General features: G+C 38.9%; 1 protein-coding gene across 12 annotated transcripts in view; it reads right to left on the bottom strand.

The window, feature by feature from the left end:
* TMCC2 (transmembrane and coiled-coil domain family 2) overlaps nucleotides 1-20,647 on the bottom strand; it is a 96,676-nt gene that overhangs the window by 34,772 nt on the left and 41,257 nt on the right. Inside the window, exon 1 of one of the 12 annotated variants that reach the window (XM_081948563.1) lies at nucleotides 8,490-8,753. The exons of the other annotated variants lie outside the window; for them this stretch is intronic. Within the exon in view, the coding sequence (XP_081804689.1) occupies nucleotides 8,490-8,504 (15 nt within the window). The 5' untranslated portion in view covers nucleotides 8,505-8,753. Of the gene's footprint in view, nucleotides 1-8,489; nucleotides 8,754-20,647 lie in introns of those variants that run through there. 12 annotated transcript variants of the gene reach the window in all.

The raw sequence follows: 20,647 nt of genomic DNA, 5'->3' as shown, positions 1-20,647 counted from the left end.
TTTCAAGTCAGTATTCTCTATAGCGCAATCAAAAGGAAGAAACTGAGATATAGTCCAGCAAAGGAACATGATAGTACATTACAGAATGTACTATCATGTTCCTTTGCTGGACTATATGTACATACAGAATGCAATTTGGCAGTATAAATCATAAAGAAGCCCATAGAATTCCACGGAACATTTTAATTTTGAAGTACTTTGGAAAGGCCAGAAAAGAGAACAGCTAGATTAAGAGTCTTAATAGAAGCACAGATTTTAGCACTTCTGGGTATGATAATAAAATTGTAACAAATATTTAGTATATCCTTGCTTTTGTTTTTCTTCCTTTTTTCCAATCCTTTTCCTTTTTCTTATGTCTTTAGACTTGCAAATCTGAATGATGAGATTGTCATTGCTGATCTTTAGGGGAAAAATCCACTAGAAGTCTTTTTCAGCTATAAAGAGGTCAAATCTCTATCAATTCTAGTTCAGCTTTTTGTAACTCTATAGAGATATCCATGTTGTTTTCTATATGTATGGAAGTGATTTGCCTCTGCTTAATTTTTTAAGATCAGACAAAATCAGTCAGATGAAGCACTTGTAGATCCTTTTGTACTTTACAACACTGTAAAAAAATGAACATAAAATAAATCTCAGATTTCTCTTTTCAGAATTGTTTGTAATGGAGGTCCAAAAACACTCAAGATTATTATCTTTAAAATTAAGGTAAAGGTTCCCCTTGTACATATGTGCTAGTCTTTCTTGATTCTAGAGGGCAGTGCTCATCTCTGTTTCAAAGCCGAAGAGCCAGCACTGTCCAAAGATGTCTCCGTGGCCTGCATGACTAAATGCCGAGGTGGATGGAACGCTGTTACCTTCCCACCAAGGTGGTCCTGATTTTTCTACTTGCATTTTTACATGCTTTCAAACTGCTAGGTTGGCAGAAGTTTGGACAAGTAATGGGAATTCACTCTGTTATGCAGTACTAGGGATTCCAACCGCCGAATTGCCAACCTTTCTTATCGACAAGCTCAGCGTCTTAGCTACTGTCACTGCATCCCTATGTTTAAGATTAGGTTACCCAATAAATAAGTAATTATTTTATCATTATATTTTACAAAGGAAAAGGAAACGAAAATGAATACAAGAAAGGGGGGGGGAAAGAAGCAAAAATGGGTTTTTATTTCTATTTTTCTTCATAAAAAGAAGAAAAAATAAATTGACTGCATAAATGGTAAAAAGGGGCTTCATAAATAGACTTGGTTGGCATAAACCTGCTCATGCTTTCTCCTGCTATCCAAAATAAAATGCCATGTTTTCATCCTAGAGGCAATGTGATTGCATTTCACAATGGATGGGTAGCTATCACCATATAATTGATGAAACATTCTTTTGAGAAGTTGGAAAGTCCACTTTTTCAACTCCATAAGTTAATTTTGATGGTGTTCGTACTGGTGTACTGTTTAAAATGAGGTCCATTGCCATCAGATAAGGGAGGCTTCAAACTATTTTGAACTTAATTGGGTTTTTGAAACTGGGTCAATTGTACCTTTAATATCTAAATAATTTTTAAAAGCATAGGTACTGCTGCCATTTTTTAAGGACCACATTGTACCAGCAAGAGAACCAAGGTTTAATCAAGCTGCACAGAAAAATTAACTAAACCTATTTGAGGTCTACATTAGATAAATGCATCTAAATGCTTTATATATTTACACTGCTACTTTTTAAATTGAAATAGCATCTTAGGAAGAATCAACAGAAGAACTACATTGTATAGGGGTGAAATAAGGGAGGAATGCTATCACTGAAGTCAATCATTAAACTTCACTAGCATCATCGTCCTAATCCAGTTTAAAAACAGCTACACCAATTGTGTTACAAGCAAGTTTCATCTTAATGAGTTTTCTAAATAAAGAACTAATCAAGAATATAAGCATGATGTTACTAGTGAGCTTTCAGGAGAGGGTTTTTTTAATGGCAAATGCATTAGATTAGAACATTTTGCATTAGATGCATTAGATTCTAACAGTAACACTTTTCAATATTAAATCACAATTCATTATTTTGCTATACACATATTTGGATGGAGAGAGGGGAGGGAGGGAGAGGGAGGGAGGGAGGGAGGGAGGGAGGGAGAGAACGAACACCTGGGGAAGCAGTCCTGAGGACTGAAGATTTTTCAGTGAATAAATTGGGTCCCCAAATTCTGCTCTAGATTATGGAGAGTACTTGGGATCCTCTTTAAAGTGTTCTTTAAAGACACTCCCCACAATGAGACCATAAAACAGAGGTTTCTGGCAGGTTTTAGGGCTCTGGGTACGAGGATACTTAGCTTTGTCCAAGTCACATTTCGGAATCTTCAAACAGACAAAGTAGGTTCACCCACTTCCTCTCTTCCTGCAAAAATGGCTTTTAAATTCCTTTATAGCTAGCAAGAACTTTTAGAAGAACAAGTGATTTTTCTTCAACCCTCAGCAAAAGAAGTTTCATGTAAGTTCAATAAGCTAAAGAAAGCTATTTAAATTTGGAAATAAACAGCAAATGTGATTAGAACACTGATTTTCGAAAGTTCTAAACTACTATGGTTGACTGCAAATAAGATCTTGATATAATTATAAGATATATTTTTTTAGTTTGTTTTAAAATATATGAAAAATATATGAAAAATTTGAATTTAAGGGTAAGAAGTCATTTTTTGGGGAAGTGTTGTAGATTAAAGAAAAACATAAGAGAAGACCTTGAAGGCTGGTTACTAGAGGCAACCAGAAAGTGATAGATTATAATAAAAAGAGAAGGCCCATTATTACAGAATGGAACAAGCATTTTAATTCTGGAAGAATTCAAAGAAATTCAGCAACAATATATATTTAAGATTGATTCTTATTATAAAGACGGATTCAAAAGAAGAAATAGAAGAGGATACACCTAGAATCAGACTGTTTTGGCTATGGATTTAAAATTGACAGGATACAAGAATGGCATTGAAAAAGGTGTTATACAAGACTTACAAATGAAAATAGCTGATGTTTTAATAGCTAAAAAGAACACACAAATAATAAATCAGAAGAGTGACTTGAATGTGTAGATTTCAACTCAGAAGAGTGACTTGGATAACTTGCTAATTTTGCACTTAGAAAGATATGTGCTATATTTATGAAGGATTTCTTGAGAAAAAATAGAATGAAAAATAATTAGCTTTGGGACATGACGTAAAAGGAATAAACATTAAGATTTTCTTAATTTGAATTAGTTTTTAATTTTTGTATTTTTAAACTTCAGTAATAATTATATAAAAAATGGGAAACTGAAAATCATGACTCAAAGCATATTAAAAAATCTAAAGAATGTATAAAAATCTAAATAATCGATCTGGGAGGAGTTTGACTTGGTTGCCATCGAGGATTTGGACAGAATGCGTGGACGCCTGCGACCCACCACATGTTTATTGGACCCGTGCCCCTCCTGGCTTGTACTGGCATCCTGGGAGGTTACACGAGACTGGCTCCTGGGCCTAGTGAATGCTTCGCTGAGCGAGGGGTCTCTCCCGGCCGCCTTGAAAGAGGCGGTGGTGAGACCCTTGCTCAAGAAGCCTTCCCTGGACCCTTTGGAGCTGGCCAATTATCGTCCTGTCTCCAACATTCCCTTTTTGGCGAAGGTTGTAGAGAGTGTGGTGGCCTACCAGTTTCCACGACATCTGGAGGAAAATGATTATCTAGACCCGCGCCAGTCCGGCTTCCGCCCCGGTCACAGCACGGAGACAGCCTTGGTCGCGTTGGTGGATGATCTCTGGAGGGCCAGAGATAGAGGCTGTTCCTCTATCCTGGTCCTATTAGACCTCTCGGCGGCTTTTGATACCATCGACCATGGTATCCTGCTGCGCCGGCTGGAGGGGTTGGGGGTCCGGGGCACCGTTTTGCGGTGGTTCGGCTCCTACCTTTCTGGCCGGACGCAGCGTGTGTTGGCAGGAGAAGAGAGGTCGACCCTACGCCCCCTTACTTGTGGGGTGCCACAGGGGTCGGTCCTCTCGCCACTCCTGTTCAACACATATATGAAGCCGCTGGGTGAGATCATCCGTGGTTTCGGGGTGGGATACCATCTGTACGCTGATGATACTCAGCTGTACTTTTCCACCCCGAACCACCCCAACGAGGCCATCGAAGTGATGTCCCGGTGTGTGGAAGCCGTACGGATCTGGATGGATGACAACCGACTCAAGCTCAACCCCTCCAAGACGGAGTGGCTGTGGGTACCAGCTCCCTGGTTCAGCCAATTAATTCCATCATTGGCCATTGGGGGCATTCAACTTGCCCCCGTGGAGCGGGCGCGCAATTTGGGCGTCCTCCTGGATGCCCGGCTGTCCATGGATGACCATGTGACAGCCGTGGCAAGGGGGGCGTTCCACCAGGTTCGCCTGGTGCGCCAATTGCGTCCCCTACTGGACCGGGACGCCTTACGCACAGTCACTCATGCGCTGGTGACGTCTCGCTTGGACTACTGTAACGCTCTGTACATGGGGCTTCCCTTGAAATGCACCCGGAGGCTACAGTTGGTCCAGAACGCAGCCGCACGGGTAATTATGGGGAGTACTAGGTACTCCCATGTGACACCGTTCCTGCGCGAGCTGCACTGGCTTCCTGTGGTCTATCGGGTGCGTTTCAAGGTTTTGATAACAATCTTTAAAGCGCTCCATGGCTCAGGACCTAGTTACTTGCGGGATCGTATTCTGCCCCATACATCCCTGCGACCAATCCACTCTCACAGGGAGGGCCTCCTCCAGGTGCCATCCACTAGACAGTGTCGGGGGGAGGCACCTAGGAGTAGAGCCTTCTCTGTGGCGGGCCCAGCCCTGTGGAATGACCTCCCTCCGGATATTAGGAATACCTCTGACCTCCACTCCTTTCGTATTAAGCTTAAGACCCACCTATTCCAAGTAGCTGGCCTGGCTCAACTTTGATCTAACCATATCGCTCCTGACGGGTTTTTAATTGGGTATTTTAATTATATTTAATTATTTAGGGGTTTTTAAATACTGTATTCTAATTGTTTTTTATTCATCAGCCGACCTCCTCCTTGTGTATGTCTCGGTATATGTCTCTGTTATATGTTTGTTTTGTCCACATATTTATTTCATATGTTTCATTGTACGCCGCCCCGAGTCCTTCGGGAGAGGGTGCGGCTAAGAAATAAATATTTTATTATTATTATTATTATTATTATTATTATTATTATTATTATTATTATTATTATTATTATTATTATTATTATTATTATTATTATATGTTCTCTGGCAATTATTTGATACCTTAAAGGTCCTTTTTTTAAGAACCCCCATTTTAGAATATAAAGTTATAAAGAAATCCTAGACAGACACACACAGAATACTGAAGAACTGTTTGGAATTATCAAAGTAACAAGCTTCAAATTCTCTATACTTTTGCTTCTTGACCACATAATGAAATAAACCTAGCTGCTTCCTCAGGTTTAACATCCTTACTCTGAGTAGACCAATAATCTAATATATTATTTCTCAATGACTTCATCTATGCCAGCTGTTCCACCTAGTTATTTCCTCAGGAGTGACTTATACATTTCTTATAGCATTTACCCAATCATCTCTGAAGTAATGTGAAACCTGTCCTCATTACTATTATTTTGGGACAATGAGCATTGGATCATTCTAGGAAAAAAACCCTCATTTATTAAAAGTTGAGCTTGGATTGTCCTCATTTGCTGAGTTACAACTTATCCCAGGTCTATTTACAGGTAATTATGGGGCTGATAGCTATAACATGATGTAATTTGTAAAGGACAGGATGTAAAGCACTCCTTTTAGTCTATATATTGCAGAAAGCTAAATATCATATTATAGGCTCTCATGGAAATTACTCAACTATCGAATCGGCATGCCTTACAACAAGCAAAAAATCATCTCCAATGCCACCTGTACTCTCAAACCCCAATTTCATCCGAACTTTGCTAATATATTAAAATTACACTGTAGAGCAAACCTCCTTCTAGAAAATTATTTATCCAAGCTTCTATAAGAATCTATTTACCACACTGGAAGCCCTGTACCTCTAGTGTGATATAGTCCTCATTTACAAGTGATGTTCTCTAAATACTACATGAGATAAATAGGCCAGAGTTTGTGCAAAAGAATGGACACAAATTTGTAATCAGGACTCAAAGTGATGACAAAGTAATAATCGATCATTTTAATCCCACAGAATGTTCTATTATGATCTGAAAGTAACAATTTTGGAGGGGAAAAAACTTTGCCACGATAATTGAGTAAAATATATTGAAATATACGTCAATATATTTCAGCTAATTTTAGAACTTCTGACCAAACAGAATAGAAAGACTACAGTACAGGAGTAGTATTCTTAGAAAAAATAGCAAAATAATTAAGAGACTAATTAAAGGTTTTAAAAGACAGAATGTTCAAGTTTTTATCCTCACACATAGCATCGGCGCACAAATGAATATGCAATATACTTTTCATTTTTCATGTCCCGATGCATAAAATATAAACTAAGCTTGCCTCCCGCCCCCTTTTTTACTAAAGTTTCTCAGAATCTTCTGCTCTCATATACTTGCATTAATGGTTTTGTGGAAGATGAGACAGAGCTAGGCAAATTTCACCTCTTTATGAGATAGCATAAGTATTCTCAATACTTGGAGGAGGGCCACAGAATTATGGTTAACTAATAGAAGTCCTCAGTTCAGTCCTTACATCTCCAAATAGGCCTAGGAGAGATTTTTGTCTGAAATTTGTGATCGCTAATATCAACCATTGTACACAATCCTGACCTAGACAGTTCAGTAGTCTATTATTCCAAACATGATAGCTTCCATTTGTCATCGTCTATTAACAATGCTGGATGGGATTCAAAGCATCCAACGCATCTGTGCAAAACAGCATTTAGGAAGTCTAACGTAGTTTTTGTTTTCTTGACAGAGGTAGACATTCAGAACAGAGACGGGGGGGAGCCAGGGGTGGGTTCCAGCAGTCACTACTGCCAGTTCACTTGTAGGTGCACCATGCGCTACGCACACCACGCACACCTGCACAGAACAATAAAAATTGCTCTGTGCATGCGCAGAAGCAAAAAACAAGATGGTGGTGCCGATGGTGGTGCCTATGGCGCCGCTGGGAGAACCGGTTCTGGGGCGTGGCAGGCCTGGGTTGTTGCCGGTTCCAGCGACCCAGGCTGCCAAACCACTACCAGTTCAGCTGAACTGGGCTGAACCGATAGGAACCCACCACTGGTGGCAGCTAATAAAAACTTGTTTCTTTCTTTGAAATTCTAGTTTGGTTGAGTGCCACCTGAAAGTAATCCTAGTACTTCTACTTTAACAGACACCCATCAAACAGGGATTAAAACAAGTACTGAGAATAATATTAAATCATCAAAGGACTGCAAATGGGGTTGCTGAGGAACCCAAAATGTCTCTGATCTAAATTGAGAGGAGAAAAAATAGACATAGTAGCTTGATAAGCATTTTTTGTAATTTAGTTGTGGAATGCTATAATAGCACTGGCTACAAAGATTATAAAGAGCAACCAGTAACATCAATGAATTGCACATCAATGTTGATTATTAAAACACTATAGAAAATTCAACCAGGGTGATTATTGCAAACTTCTGTTCGTTCTGTTAAGTTTCTCGTGGTTTTATAGGTAGCTCCTGTTTTAGACAGAATGCTGAGTGATACAGATCTTTAACGCTATATGACCTTCATTGGTCATGGTTACCATTTGCATATTTAGCGCTTAAAACTCTGTTAAGTGGATTCAAGAGCTTTCTGGACAACACAATTGAATATAAAATCCAGAAACTTTGTATTAAAACTTTGGACCCCTTTTGCCTTTGAGCTGTCTTTGAATAGAAACAAAGGAAAGTAAAAAAGAAGAAGACAAAGCTATCTAGAGCACGAAGCCACAGCTCCCCTGCTGCAATGAGACAAATACTGTTAATAGATCAGGACAGCTGCTCTGCCTCCTCCACCACACGAGAGTACAGCCAGCATGCTTCATCACAGGTGCAAATTGTCCTACATTCTCAGTTTACCCAAACGTCTCTCTTCCCACTCTCTCTCGGTGGGCTGAAAATCACAGCATAGTTAATCTGCTCCCTTCTCTGCTCTTCTTCTGTCTCCATATCTATATTGTTAATAGAACAAATGCTGAACAAATGCAGAGCTGACTGTGCATTGGAAACAACAAAGGATCTAATGCACGTGATAATAATAACGGTGAAAATGATATTAACCATAAAAATAGCTAACTTCTACCCCTTTACAAGCCTCTTACCCTGCATTTTCAATTAAATTTTGAAGCCGTAAACATCAGTTACTTTGTGTTCCACTTTTTAATCCTCTTCTCTACTGCTGTCTCTTTCCTGCTGCTCCCCCCTCCATGCATCCACATTTTAAAGCCAGAAAAAGCGATTTCCAGGAATTTCTCCTGGAGTACCGAATGGACGTCCGGAAAGAATGCTCACCTGGGCATGAACCATCTCGCGGAATCATGAAGACTGCACTATCCCAGTGGATGACCTTCTGCCCCTCTCTCCGGTAGCATTACAGATCAGTGCAGCCTGGGGCCACAGCATGCTGCAGTCCGTCTTGTGTAGGTGGAGGGTTGGAAGGAAAATTACTGCTTCAGCTATACGGGCTCTTCCAAATCCACAGGGAGAGTGCTTTCATTCAGCATGAATCCAACACTGCCTATATACTGCCCCACTTGACTGACAGGCAGTGAAGGTTAAGGCCCGAGAGTGAATTCCAATTATTTCCATCCCTTCCGCCTCCCCCTATGACTGTCCAGTGAGATGGATGATTCTGTCTTGGTAATTCCCTCTGTCACTCTCTTCCAAGAAGGTCTGGCAGGTCATCAAAGGAGAGATTAGTAAGATAATGAAAATGCCCCTCTTTGGAGCATTCCTAATTCCATTGCTGAGAATTGAGCACTGACATCCTCCCTAGATGAGACAGATGCTTCAATTATCTAGTATTTTGGTTTGATCTCACTATGGAGAAATCTTTATTCCTCACAACTGTACAAATTCTTCCTACAGGCTGCAGCATCATCTACTGGCATTATACAGAAATGCTGCACAATTTATCTCACCAAAAATCTATTCATGTTAAACTCTATCTCTTCCTCATATATTTTCAACACACATACATATAATTGCAATCATATATGAGGCAAGAATCCTGAAAAGCATCAGTCAATAAGCTGTGGGTCTTAATCTCATAACATATGACCCGTGTGTGAATAGATTCTTAATATGATTACTGTAGAAAAGCTGCTTTAAGCTATTCCAGTAAAAAGATGTAACAAACATTTTCTAATGTAAAAGCCCAGTCACAAAACATAATTTATTATTTATGTCATTCAATTTATATGGGAGCCCACCTCATCGAAGCAACTCAGGGGTGGAGAACAAAGTTTAGAAACAACAATGTAAATAACAATACCCAAACAAACCACACCTTCAAAACAAAAGAACAACAAATGGAAGAGTAAAACCTTCAGAACCAAACAAACCATATAGGCTCCATCACCCTCCTGACCCCTATTTGACCCTATGGACCAACAGCCAGGTCTTAAGTGCTTTCTGAACTGAGCAAGCAGAGTTGGGGCCTCAGGAGGTAAAGGGCAGATGCCATGACAGATGAGGCATGCTTCCTGAGTCCTGTGAGATGGCATTCTTTTATTTGACAGGATCTGTAGTATGTCCTTCTTGATGGGGGTGGAAGGGGCAGTCTCTCAAACAGCCTGGCTCATTCCATTCAAGTCTGCAGGACTTGATAAGTGACAAGCAGAATCTTGAATTGCACCCAGAAACCCACAGAGAGCCAATGCAGTATGTGAAGCAAAGGTATCACATAAGCAAATCAAAAGATGCCCATAATAGCTCATGCTGTTGCACTCTGGAGCAATTGCAACTTTCAGATGTTCTTCAAGGGCAGCTCCATATACAGTGCATTGCAGTAATCCAAATAAGAGGTGACCGACGCATGAGTGACTGTGTGCAGAGCCTCCTGTAATTAGTCACACAAGTATTTGCATAATGTCATCAGTGTATTTGATTCTTTATAACAACAAAAAAGCACTTCCAAGGAATTTAACAAGAGAAGGATAAGAACAGCTGTCGAAAAGTCTAAGAATGCAGCATTTTGTGGTAGAACAATCAAGCAGATATTGTACAACAAAAAAAGTAGAAAGTGAATCTACCCTCCTGTTTAGGTTTGCATTATTCAAAGCCACATTATGATTATAATTAGATTTTATGATTTTTTCTTATGTATTTATTTTTAGCAATTTGTCCATTATATTTTAAAAATCCATATAAATTGGTAGCTACATCTAGTTTTTATGGTGAGAAATTTCAAAGGTAAACTAGTTGATGCATTAAGAATGGCTGGTTTCTAAATTGTTTAGAATTTCCTGAACAGCTTCATTAAAAGTTTCTGGACCCATTGCAAAAGAGAAACAAGAGATTTCTTCCTCTTCTCATTCTCTATGCCAGTTGTTACGGTAATTTTTTTTACTCCCAGAACCTCTATCAACTTTTTAAAATTATGGAGGAGCCCAAAGATCCTTTTCTTTGTATGTTATTATCGATACTTATCATATTAAAAAATTAAAATAGACACTTTTGCTGCTGCTACTGCTTTTTACTACTGTTTGGTGGATTTTTAATGTTGCATTATTTTTCAGTCAAGCCTGGCAAACAATTTTTTATCTTGTGGAACCCTGAGATGGTTTGGGGGTACCAGGGATGCTAGGACAACACTTTAAGAAAGAGTGCTCTGTGCCATACACAATTTTATATGCTTGGTTTACATCCTCCTTATTCACTTTGGGAAAAGATCTTAACTGTGATAAGCACTCATTATGTAATTATGTAACATTATGTAAATGTTCAAACAAGTTTGTTTCTGTTTTTCCAACTCTAGAATACTCCTTTGACATCATTATATGTTCCCAGTTTATTATTAAGTAGATATATATATGGCTGCCCAACTCACACATGGTAATTCTGGGCTACCACCCAACCCTGGGTGCAACAAAACAAAAACTCAGATATAGAGTAAATTCAGCATATGCTAGAACACATAATGTTCCCAGGGAGGTACATGTTAAATTTCTCAGAAAGACCACAAGAGATGAGATTCTGAGTGCACAAAGAGGGCAAGTGTTGAAATATCAAGATAGAGAGATAACCATTCTGAAACAGATCCCTAAGAAAGTCAGAGAGAAAAGAAAAAAATATTCGCAATTAGCGAAGAAGCTTTACCAGAAAGGGGTGTGGTTTAGATGGTTGATGCCTGAAGGTATGTTAATTTTCTGGGAGGACACCAGAGTTAGAATCAATACAACCATAGAGGCACAGGCCTTTATGGAAAAAAACAAAACACTCCTAGATATTCCTGATGATCTTACACCCGACATACAAGACACGGGAGGGGCCGGAGCTCTGCTGCCGGGGGGAGAAGGGGCAATACCAAGAAAACTCAGATCACAAAAATGAATAAGCAAATCGGCTTTATATAAATTGATTGAAACTTTTATATGAATTTATATGCTGACAAACTATCACTATGTAATATTGAATTATTTGCCTAAATGAATACTATGAGTACGGGGGGCGGGGATACCCTTCACACATTGTAACTGTCAAAATTTTGTAACCTATTCCAATACCCTTTTCCTCATTATTTTTTAAAAAAACCAATAAAACTTTGTTTAAAAAAAAAACTCAGAAATTCCCAACCACAATCAATCATTCCCAATTAATTCCTATTCACTATGAATCAGGCCTACCTTTATAAACACTGGTCCAGTTGCATGATAACATGATGACTCAGTTTTTTTCCTATATCTGTTAATTCACTTGCTTTCATCCTGGAAGATTGTGACTGGAGGAGAGAAGGAGAGTATGTGGAAGAGCTAAATGGAATGAGATTATTTAACATGAGGGAGAAGAAGGGGCATACAGGAGAATGGTCAGTGCAAAAGGAAAAGGAGGAGAGAAAACAAGGAAGAATGATCCAGATCTGACATTGAGTCAAAGTAATGACCATCTGATTCTGAGATAATGACAGAAGCATCAGACAAAGTCCAGTTGCTGGTAAAGAAGTTGGCAGAAGTTAGGGTGGCAGCAGCTGGAACTACAGAGAGGTGGAAGTAGAGAGCAGGAAGTTGGACAGAAAAGTAAAAAGCATGCAGTGTTTATTGCTCTCCTTCAGGCTTTTTATTAGAACCAGGCAAAAAGCAACAGTTATAAGTCTTACTAATTATCCATAAATCAGTCAACCACAATAGCAACAAGTCCCTGAATGAAAGTTATAGATAGGTACAAGCTTGCATTCAGCAAAATACAGTGCTCTTGCCCACAACATATTAGTGGGATCCTGATTAAGCTTTTGACTGAAAATAGATGAAGACAAAAAGGCTGAGTTACTTAAGACAGAGTCAGTGCCAAAGAAGTCTATAAAGTCCACCCCAAAGATAAAGATAGAAGTCCACCACAGATGAATGAAGAAGAAGCAGAGCATAAAGGAAGGTCAAAATTACAATACAGTGTAAGAATTCCTGTGAGTTTCTTGGACTGCAAGGCAATCAAACTGGTTAGTCCTAGAGGAGATCCACCCTGACTGCTCTTTGGAAGGCCAGATCCTGAAGATGAAACTCAAATACTTTGGCCACCTAATGAGAAGGAAGGACTCACTGGAGAAGAGCCTGATGCTGGGAAAGATTGAGGGAAAAGAAGAATGGGACGACAGAGAATGAGGTGGCTGGATGGAGTCACCGAAGCAGTAGGTGTGAGCTTAAAGGGACTCTAGAGGATGGTAGAAGACAGGAAGGCCTAGAGGAGCAGTCCATGGGGTGGCAATGGGTCGGACATGATTTCGCAACAATATAAGAATTCCAGTAAGTATTTTACTTTGAAATGAGATTCATATGTATAAGAGCAATTATGGCAGCAAAACCCTTCTCTGCTTTCTTAATGCTGTTATGATGAAGGAGACTGGAAGCTTGCCATTTTCCTAAGGGCAGGACTATATGCATATGTTGGGTTTTTTTTTTAATAACTGCTGTTTGACCTCTTAATGCAAGAAATAACTCAATGACAACTCATGGGCAGCAGGGTGGATGAGTTCCGGTTAGACTTGTTGCTTATTTTGGGATAAATGGCATATGACAGAGACAGCTATCAGTGCTTTGGGAATCAGTCTTTAAAATAGGATATGTAAAATGCTGAATTGTTATGGTTGGATCATATTTGAGTTATGTTACATAACTGGATCTCTGTAAGAATGAAAAATATGTTAGGATGTTCCACCCAAGTGCCTGATGGGTAGAATTGAGTTTTAAAACTTTTAAAAGTATTTGGGAATTTTCCAGTGATGTAGAAGGTATTTTCTCACCTATCTGGTTGATTCTGACAAAAGGAGATTAGAATAGTAAATGAGATTGCTCTGGAGGGTTCTCTCCAGTCCAAAGATTTGCCAGATTCTTTGCAGATAAAAGTCATCCACTTATTTAGACCTTGATGCTAGTTGGGCAGAACCAAGAGAAATGGTGGGAGCGGAATTTCATATCATCTGGAATTCTTCTGAACCCTATGGAGCCTGAGGGTATGGTACGGTTCTCTGCAGTATGACTTCCGCCATATTTGAGCTGAATTTATGATCAAATGGGCTCTTTTTAGAGCATGCGTGGCTAGATTTAAGAAGTAACAAATGTATCTTTGAGAGAAGGTGCTATAAAATTTGAACAAGGCACTAGTATGCCTTGTCTTGAAGAAGCCATCTCTAGATACAATTGTGTTAAGACAAATTTATCCCATCTCCAATTGAAGATTTTTTTTTGGGGGGGGAAGTAGCTGTGGAGGATCATAGATGAAGAAGATTATTTAGATTCCTTCCAATCAGAATTCAGGACAGGCAATTGAAACAGAACTCATTAATCTGGTGGAAGAGTTCTCTGTTGCCAGCTGGTAAAGGGAATGTACTTTTGAAACTTTCAGCAGCATTCAGTACCACTGTCTGTGGTATCTGTTTTGACCACCTCTGAAGATCAAGAGTAGAAATACAGTTTACAGTGGTTCTGTTCCTACCAAAATCTTTAGTTCCAGTTACCGGTAGTAGCTATGATGGCACAACAGTCAATTTCTTTGCTGTTCTACAGAACTTGATGCTCTTGCATTGTTCAACATCTATTTAAAAAACCCACTGGGAGAGGTCATCTATTGGTCTAGAGAAGGTATTATAAACATGTTAATGATAATGATGCAATACTTCCTCACAATGGACTGGAAATGGTGTAGCTTTTAACTGATGTGTGGAGTAGCTCAAATTAAATCCTAACAAATAAGAGTGCCTGTTTATTTGGAAACACTGTGGCTATAATTCAATTCCAATGATAGCTTTAAGCAGATCAAGTTGCCCCTGAACGAGCACTTCTGTAATTGGCAGTCCTTCTGTATCTCCACCTGCTGCTAGAGCAGCAGGTTCAAGCTGTGACCAAAGAAACCTAGGTCAGTTTGGGCTCTTTTTAGATCATGAAGCCCTTGCAATACTGTAGTGACTCATATTGTCATCTCACATTTTAATTACAGCATCACACTGAACACGGGGCTGTTTTTGAAGATTGCTTGAAAGCTGCAATTCACAAAAACAGCAACTAGGTGCTGATAGAGCCCTGTTGCTTTTTCAACTATTTCTTGGTCATTGCACTATTTCCTAAGGGCTGGTTATTATATACCAGGGGTGTCCAAACTTGGGAACTTTAAGACTTGTGGACTTCAACTCCCAGAATTCCCCAGCCAGCTTAGCTGGGAGTTGAAGTCCACAAGTCTTAAAGTTCCCAAGTTTGGACACCCCTGGTATATACAAACCATCCATGTGGTGCATTGCCAAGATATTTGAGGGACCACCTTCCTCAAAATGACCCTTTCTGCCTAGGGGAGAACATAGAAAGAGAGGTTTCTTATGGTTCAAACCTCCATGAGGAACTCAAAGGCAAGTGTGATAGCAGTGATGTTTTGCCTATCATATTTGGCACCTGATCTTGTGCATAACTGTCAAAATCATTTTATTTAGACAGGTGTCTTAAGGGGCATGGATGAGAGAGGTTTCAGGTTCCTTATGGCCTTATATTGGGTTTTTATATGCTGCGTACCTTTAGTTATGGAATTGGGGTGATATATACATATATGTATGTATGTGTATGTATGTATGTATGTATATATATATATATATATGTTTTTTGAGGTTTTCGCGGGTGTTTATATGTATGTCTTTGGTTGTTCAGGTTTTTCCCCGCGTAGAATTGGAAGTATCTTCACGACGTTTCGATGAAGTCTCATTCATCATCTTCAGGTTGGTGCTTCCAGCTTGGTGCTTCCAATTCTACGCGGGGAAAAACCCAAACAACCAAAGACGTGTACACACACACACACACACACACACACACACACACATACATACATACATACATACATACATACATATATATATATATATATATATATATATATATATATATATATATATATATATAATGTGTGTGTGTGTGTGTGTGTGTTGTATTTGTACTGATAAATAAATAAAGGGAGACTAGTATAGATCTATTTCGAGCTAATTAGCTCTCAACACAAATACATACATCGAGTCCCTTTGGGGAGAGGGGGCGATCTAGAAATCAAATAAATTGAATTGAAAATTGAATTTTTTAATGTCATGTAATTTAACTAAGATCTAAATATTGAATCGAAATATTTTACACCAATCATCTGGGTGTCTTCCTTCCTTTCCTCTTTCCTTTCCTTCCGCCACCCAACTCCCTGATAAGGCAAGTCTATATTTCATAAATGAAATTGAAGCACATAAATGATTTAGTATTAATTTTTGCTACCAGTAGAGGGAGACCTGTATTAACACAACTGGCAGTGAACTGGCAGTGTGGATTGAGATAAAAAGAGTTTTCCAGTATGCAGCATTCAAATTATGTTTGATAAGACAGGTGGTAAGTATTTAATTATGAATATTAACAGCTATTCCAAGTGCTTGCTGAGAAAGAGCTGTCATATAATGAATTAATCTAGCTCTTTTACTGAAGGCATTATGCAATGAATGCCACATTCTTTTCACTCTTCCTATCATTAAATATATAATATCCAGATGAGATGAACATAGAAATACCCACGTATTATGTATACCCACATACAATGGCAGGCACCTGGTGTCAGCACAGTCAGCACTAGAAAATAACATCTCTAATTACATAGATATGTACAAGCAGGAGGTCAAGAGACCTGATATAACAATCCAAGTAAACTTCTGTGGTGTTCAGGAGGGCTTTATGGAGCTTCTTGCACATTAAAAAAGTATTAAAATGTTGTACTTCAAATATGTGAAAAAGAGACTATTTTTTTATAGTGAGAAGGAGGCATTTCCTTGAGACATTATAAGGTAAAGGTAAAGGTTCCCCTTGCACATATGTGCTAGTCTTTCCTGACTCTAGGGGGCGGTGCTGATATTTGTTTCAAAGCCAAAGCGCCAATGCTGTCCAAAGACGTTTCCCTGGACATGTGGCCGGCATAACTAAATGCTGAAGGTGCACATAATGATGTTACCTTCCCACAAAAGGTGGTTCCTGTTCTGACCCCCCCTCTCTCCACGCCTGTGAACAAGCCAAAACACAGGCTTGGCTGTTTGCCACTGTTTAATTGCAAGATAACAAACCCTTTGGCCGAGGGCCCAGATAACTCAAAATACAAGAAAAACAAACCAGATATTCAAACACGGCTCTAAGACATCGTCTTTCTTCACTGCTAATTTCGAACGGTTGTTTCCTGCAAATGTCCCCTCCCAACACCTCACCTATAAGCTCTCTTGGGAGGGGCCAATCTACAACCACCTGTGCTAATTATCATCTGTGAGCCTGCCTTTGAAGCTGCTGCTTTCGTTTCTCAGCCCTTCTTACTCTAGCATCAGGGACTGACTGCCTTTGATCCTCCCCACTGCTCCATGCCTCAGGCACCTCCTGGTGGCCAACCAGCCCCTCTGGTCCCTGCTCTGAATCTGCAACTTGCACAGGGTCTTCCACATCATCCAAGGCAGACTGAAATGATCCCTTGCTATCCAAGTCCATCAGCAGCTGAACCGAATTGGGCTGGGCCACAACAGGTTCCTATTTTTCTACCTGCATTTTTACTTGCTTTCAAACTGCTAGGTTGGTAGAAGCTGGGACAAGTAACAGGAGCTCATTCTGTTACGTGGCACTAAGTATACAAACTGATGAACTGCCGACATTTCTGATTGACAAGCTCAGCATCTTAGCCACTGAGTGTCCTGATTGAGACATTATATTTGTGTACAAATTTTTCCAAATCCTGGATCCATCAGGAGCCATTTCTGCTTGGACATGGATCTACACATGTACACATAAGAGAAGATCCATTGCTAAAGTATGGTTCCTATGTTATATGTTCTTAGAATCTCTAGGTATCCTTCAATTGAATCATGTCTCCTTCCCTAAAGAAATACTGGCTACTTATCAATATATATACACAAGCCTTAAAGTTCCCAAGTTTGGACACCCCTGAACTCAGGTGAATAGCATGGAACCAGACAATCAAGTACCCAATTTTCCTAAAAGTACCTAATGACAAAAACTCACAAGCTAATGGCATGGAAATGTGTGGTATATCTTCACTCTAGAAACTTTCAAATGACATTTCACATGCCCACAAACACATTAATCAATTCCTTTATTATTTGAACAATAAGCCTGTTTGTATTTATTTAATAACTTTATATATTTTTTATCAGATCAAAGCTCCAATCACAGCAGCACTTACACCTGATGAACGCTTTCAGAAAAATTTGGTATACGACATATTGTACTAGGCATCTTTCCAAACTTTTCCTAAAGTTATCAAATAGGTAAATTCCAGGAAATCAAAACTTGGACCAAGAAACCACAATAATTTCTTGTGTTGTGTAGATGTGCCTATATTTTGAATTGCCTATCATATATCGCAGGATAATTACTCTGCATTTGCCCCGCTCCAGCTTTTAGTATATTTGTTCCCCTGGCTGCTCCATGTCCCACACCTGCTACAAAACAAACAGATAACTTTATTAATGAGTTCCCTGCATACAAAGGGGTGGTAGTCTGGGTCCCTGTACACAAACCTAAAAATTCTAGTTAACTAAAAACAGAGAATAAGGATGTCTAACTTATTTAATATCCACCTTCATTCAGGAGGATTTTAGGAGGGTTCTAACTGTTGCCAACAAGGAAGCTCAGTACTATCACAAAATGTCAAACGACTGCATTCATTGAGTGTAGCGGGTAGAATGAAAACGGTTAATCTTCACAGCACAGTTAGAGCATAAACATTAATAATTGTGTTCATAAAGATAAAGCAGAAGTAAATAGATAAATAGATCACTTCCTGGATTGTAATAACCTTGCATCTCCATCATGGAGCTTTTAAATTAACAGGCATATTAAGCTTGTTATTGCTTAATTGCCACCACTGTAGCAAAAGTGTGCATCACACAAAGTTTTCTATTTTTGTGCAAAAGCTTTGGTGTTCTTTCCAGCACAGCTAAAAATGAGCTGTCCTAGAAACGATGCCTCAAACGGGCCATTTGTCCTGAAGACTAAGTGCCAGCAGGAAGACGAAGCCAGCTCTGTGAAGCAGATGTACAGAATTCTTCTCAAGGGAAAAGAGAAGCTGGAATCATATGTCTTGACTGCTCCAGCCTCTTCTCAGTTTCTAGGGCAGTCAAGGTCAATAAGCACCACACTGGGAATGAGATGCATAGTGTTTGAATGTGGCACATAAATGCTAGCAGCAAAGTAGCAATAAAGGTATCACTCAAACATTTACTTACAGCATTTACAGATTAACTCAGCCTATTCTTACTGCTGAGTGTGGATGTCCGTGTGTATCTTTGTGAGTGCTTGCAAACGCATCTGGTGATATGACTACGCAACTGCTTGACCACAGTTCTGAGCTCATACAGAATGCATATATGAATGTATGTGCAAAATTACATAATAATGCATGTGCATGTGAAGCATAAGCAACTTACTGCAGTTAATATGTTAAAATATATAATGATCTCCTTTGCCCAGTTTACACCCAAGCAGATGCTTATTCACACACACATTCCAAATATAGAATGTTGCAGAGAATCTCAAACATGTGGAATGGAAAAATATGACATAGAATAATTCAGCATTTCACTTTAAAATTAGTAAAATGAATATGATTTTTCAACTGATTTTTAATACCTACACTAACTTTATTTTGTCTTTAGCTGGTTTAATTATTTGTTGTGGTCACTGAGATTTCATACTTTTCATACTTAACCTTTCACTTATTAGTTAGTAATAGATCTATAAATGGTTAGATTGGTAAAATGCCTTTTCTTCAGGAGCTCTGAATGTCTAAAAGGAGACTCTCCCTTCATTTTATATATAAAATATAATAGCAATCCTGTAAATTATATTGGTTTAAGAGAACAATTGCTCAATGTGTTTCCATGGCTTAGGGTGGATGGGTTAAAAATGTAAACATCTCCTTTAAAAAAAATAAAAATAGCATCAGCCAGAAAAATTCATTTGGGATTTTGGAAACAGTCACATTCTTTCAGTCTCCTCCATATCACAGGATTGCTATGAGGAAAAAAGGAAAAGAAAGCACTATACAAGATATGGTGCGTTGTGTTCCTGAACAAAAAGCAACTAAGAACTGAAAATACATGCTTTGAAAAATGTGAGGAAGTCCTGATCTTTAAACAGTTACAGTTATTGTGACTTTAATAAAACCTCAGTTTTAAAATGATTTTCTCACCGAAGTCACCTTTAAAATAACATTTTAATATAGGACCATATATCTTGAGAAATGTGAAAATTAAGTTCTAAATTCTAGATCTATAATTGTAACACAACACGAAACTTTCAGTTTAAAAGTATTTTGAAAGTTTATAACAGAATAAAATGAAAATAATATAATCCTATCATATAGCACAAGGTATGTGGTACTGAAAAGGCGCAGAATGAAGGGAGATATGTAAAAATACCAGATGGCAGAGTTGAATGACCCTTTGCTTGTCACTTCAGGGCAGAGGCACACAGCAGAAGGCTACCAACAATGACCTCAGTTTCTTTGGGGAAAATCTGTCCATTTCGTAAACTGCAAAGAGCTTTAAAGCATTTAAAACTCAAGGGAATTTAGCTCAGAAATATATTGGTAGTATTGACTTGGTCCACTTCTGATTAGTAGCCTAGCAACTGTACTGTGAAATAACTATAACTTCCAAAAGCTATGTAAAATGAGCCTCAAGTATGCATTATAATTATCTAATTTGAATGTTATCAAAGTACAGGCAAGTATGATCAAGCTATGAGAACTCACACTTGATGTAACAGCTGAGGAAAGGCATTCCTTGCTCACAGAAGCAATCTGGACAGTCACCAACAAAGTAGGTAAGTCCTCTGGTGCTCCTGAGCTATAAGAATTTTAGGGGAATGCAACCTCCATCAAAATAGGTTGAATATCACCTCCACACTTAGCGGGTCCAGTTCAGATTCCACATTATTTACTCAGCATTTCCAATG

This window comes from Natrix helvetica (assembly GCF_964273705.1).
Source record: "Natrix helvetica genome assembly, chromosome: 3".
Taxonomy (NCBI): domain Eukaryota; kingdom Metazoa; phylum Chordata; class Lepidosauria; order Squamata; family Natricidae; genus Natrix; species Natrix helvetica.
Note: the sequence above shows the minus strand (reverse complement) of the source record. Positions and strands in the feature narration are given on the sequence as shown.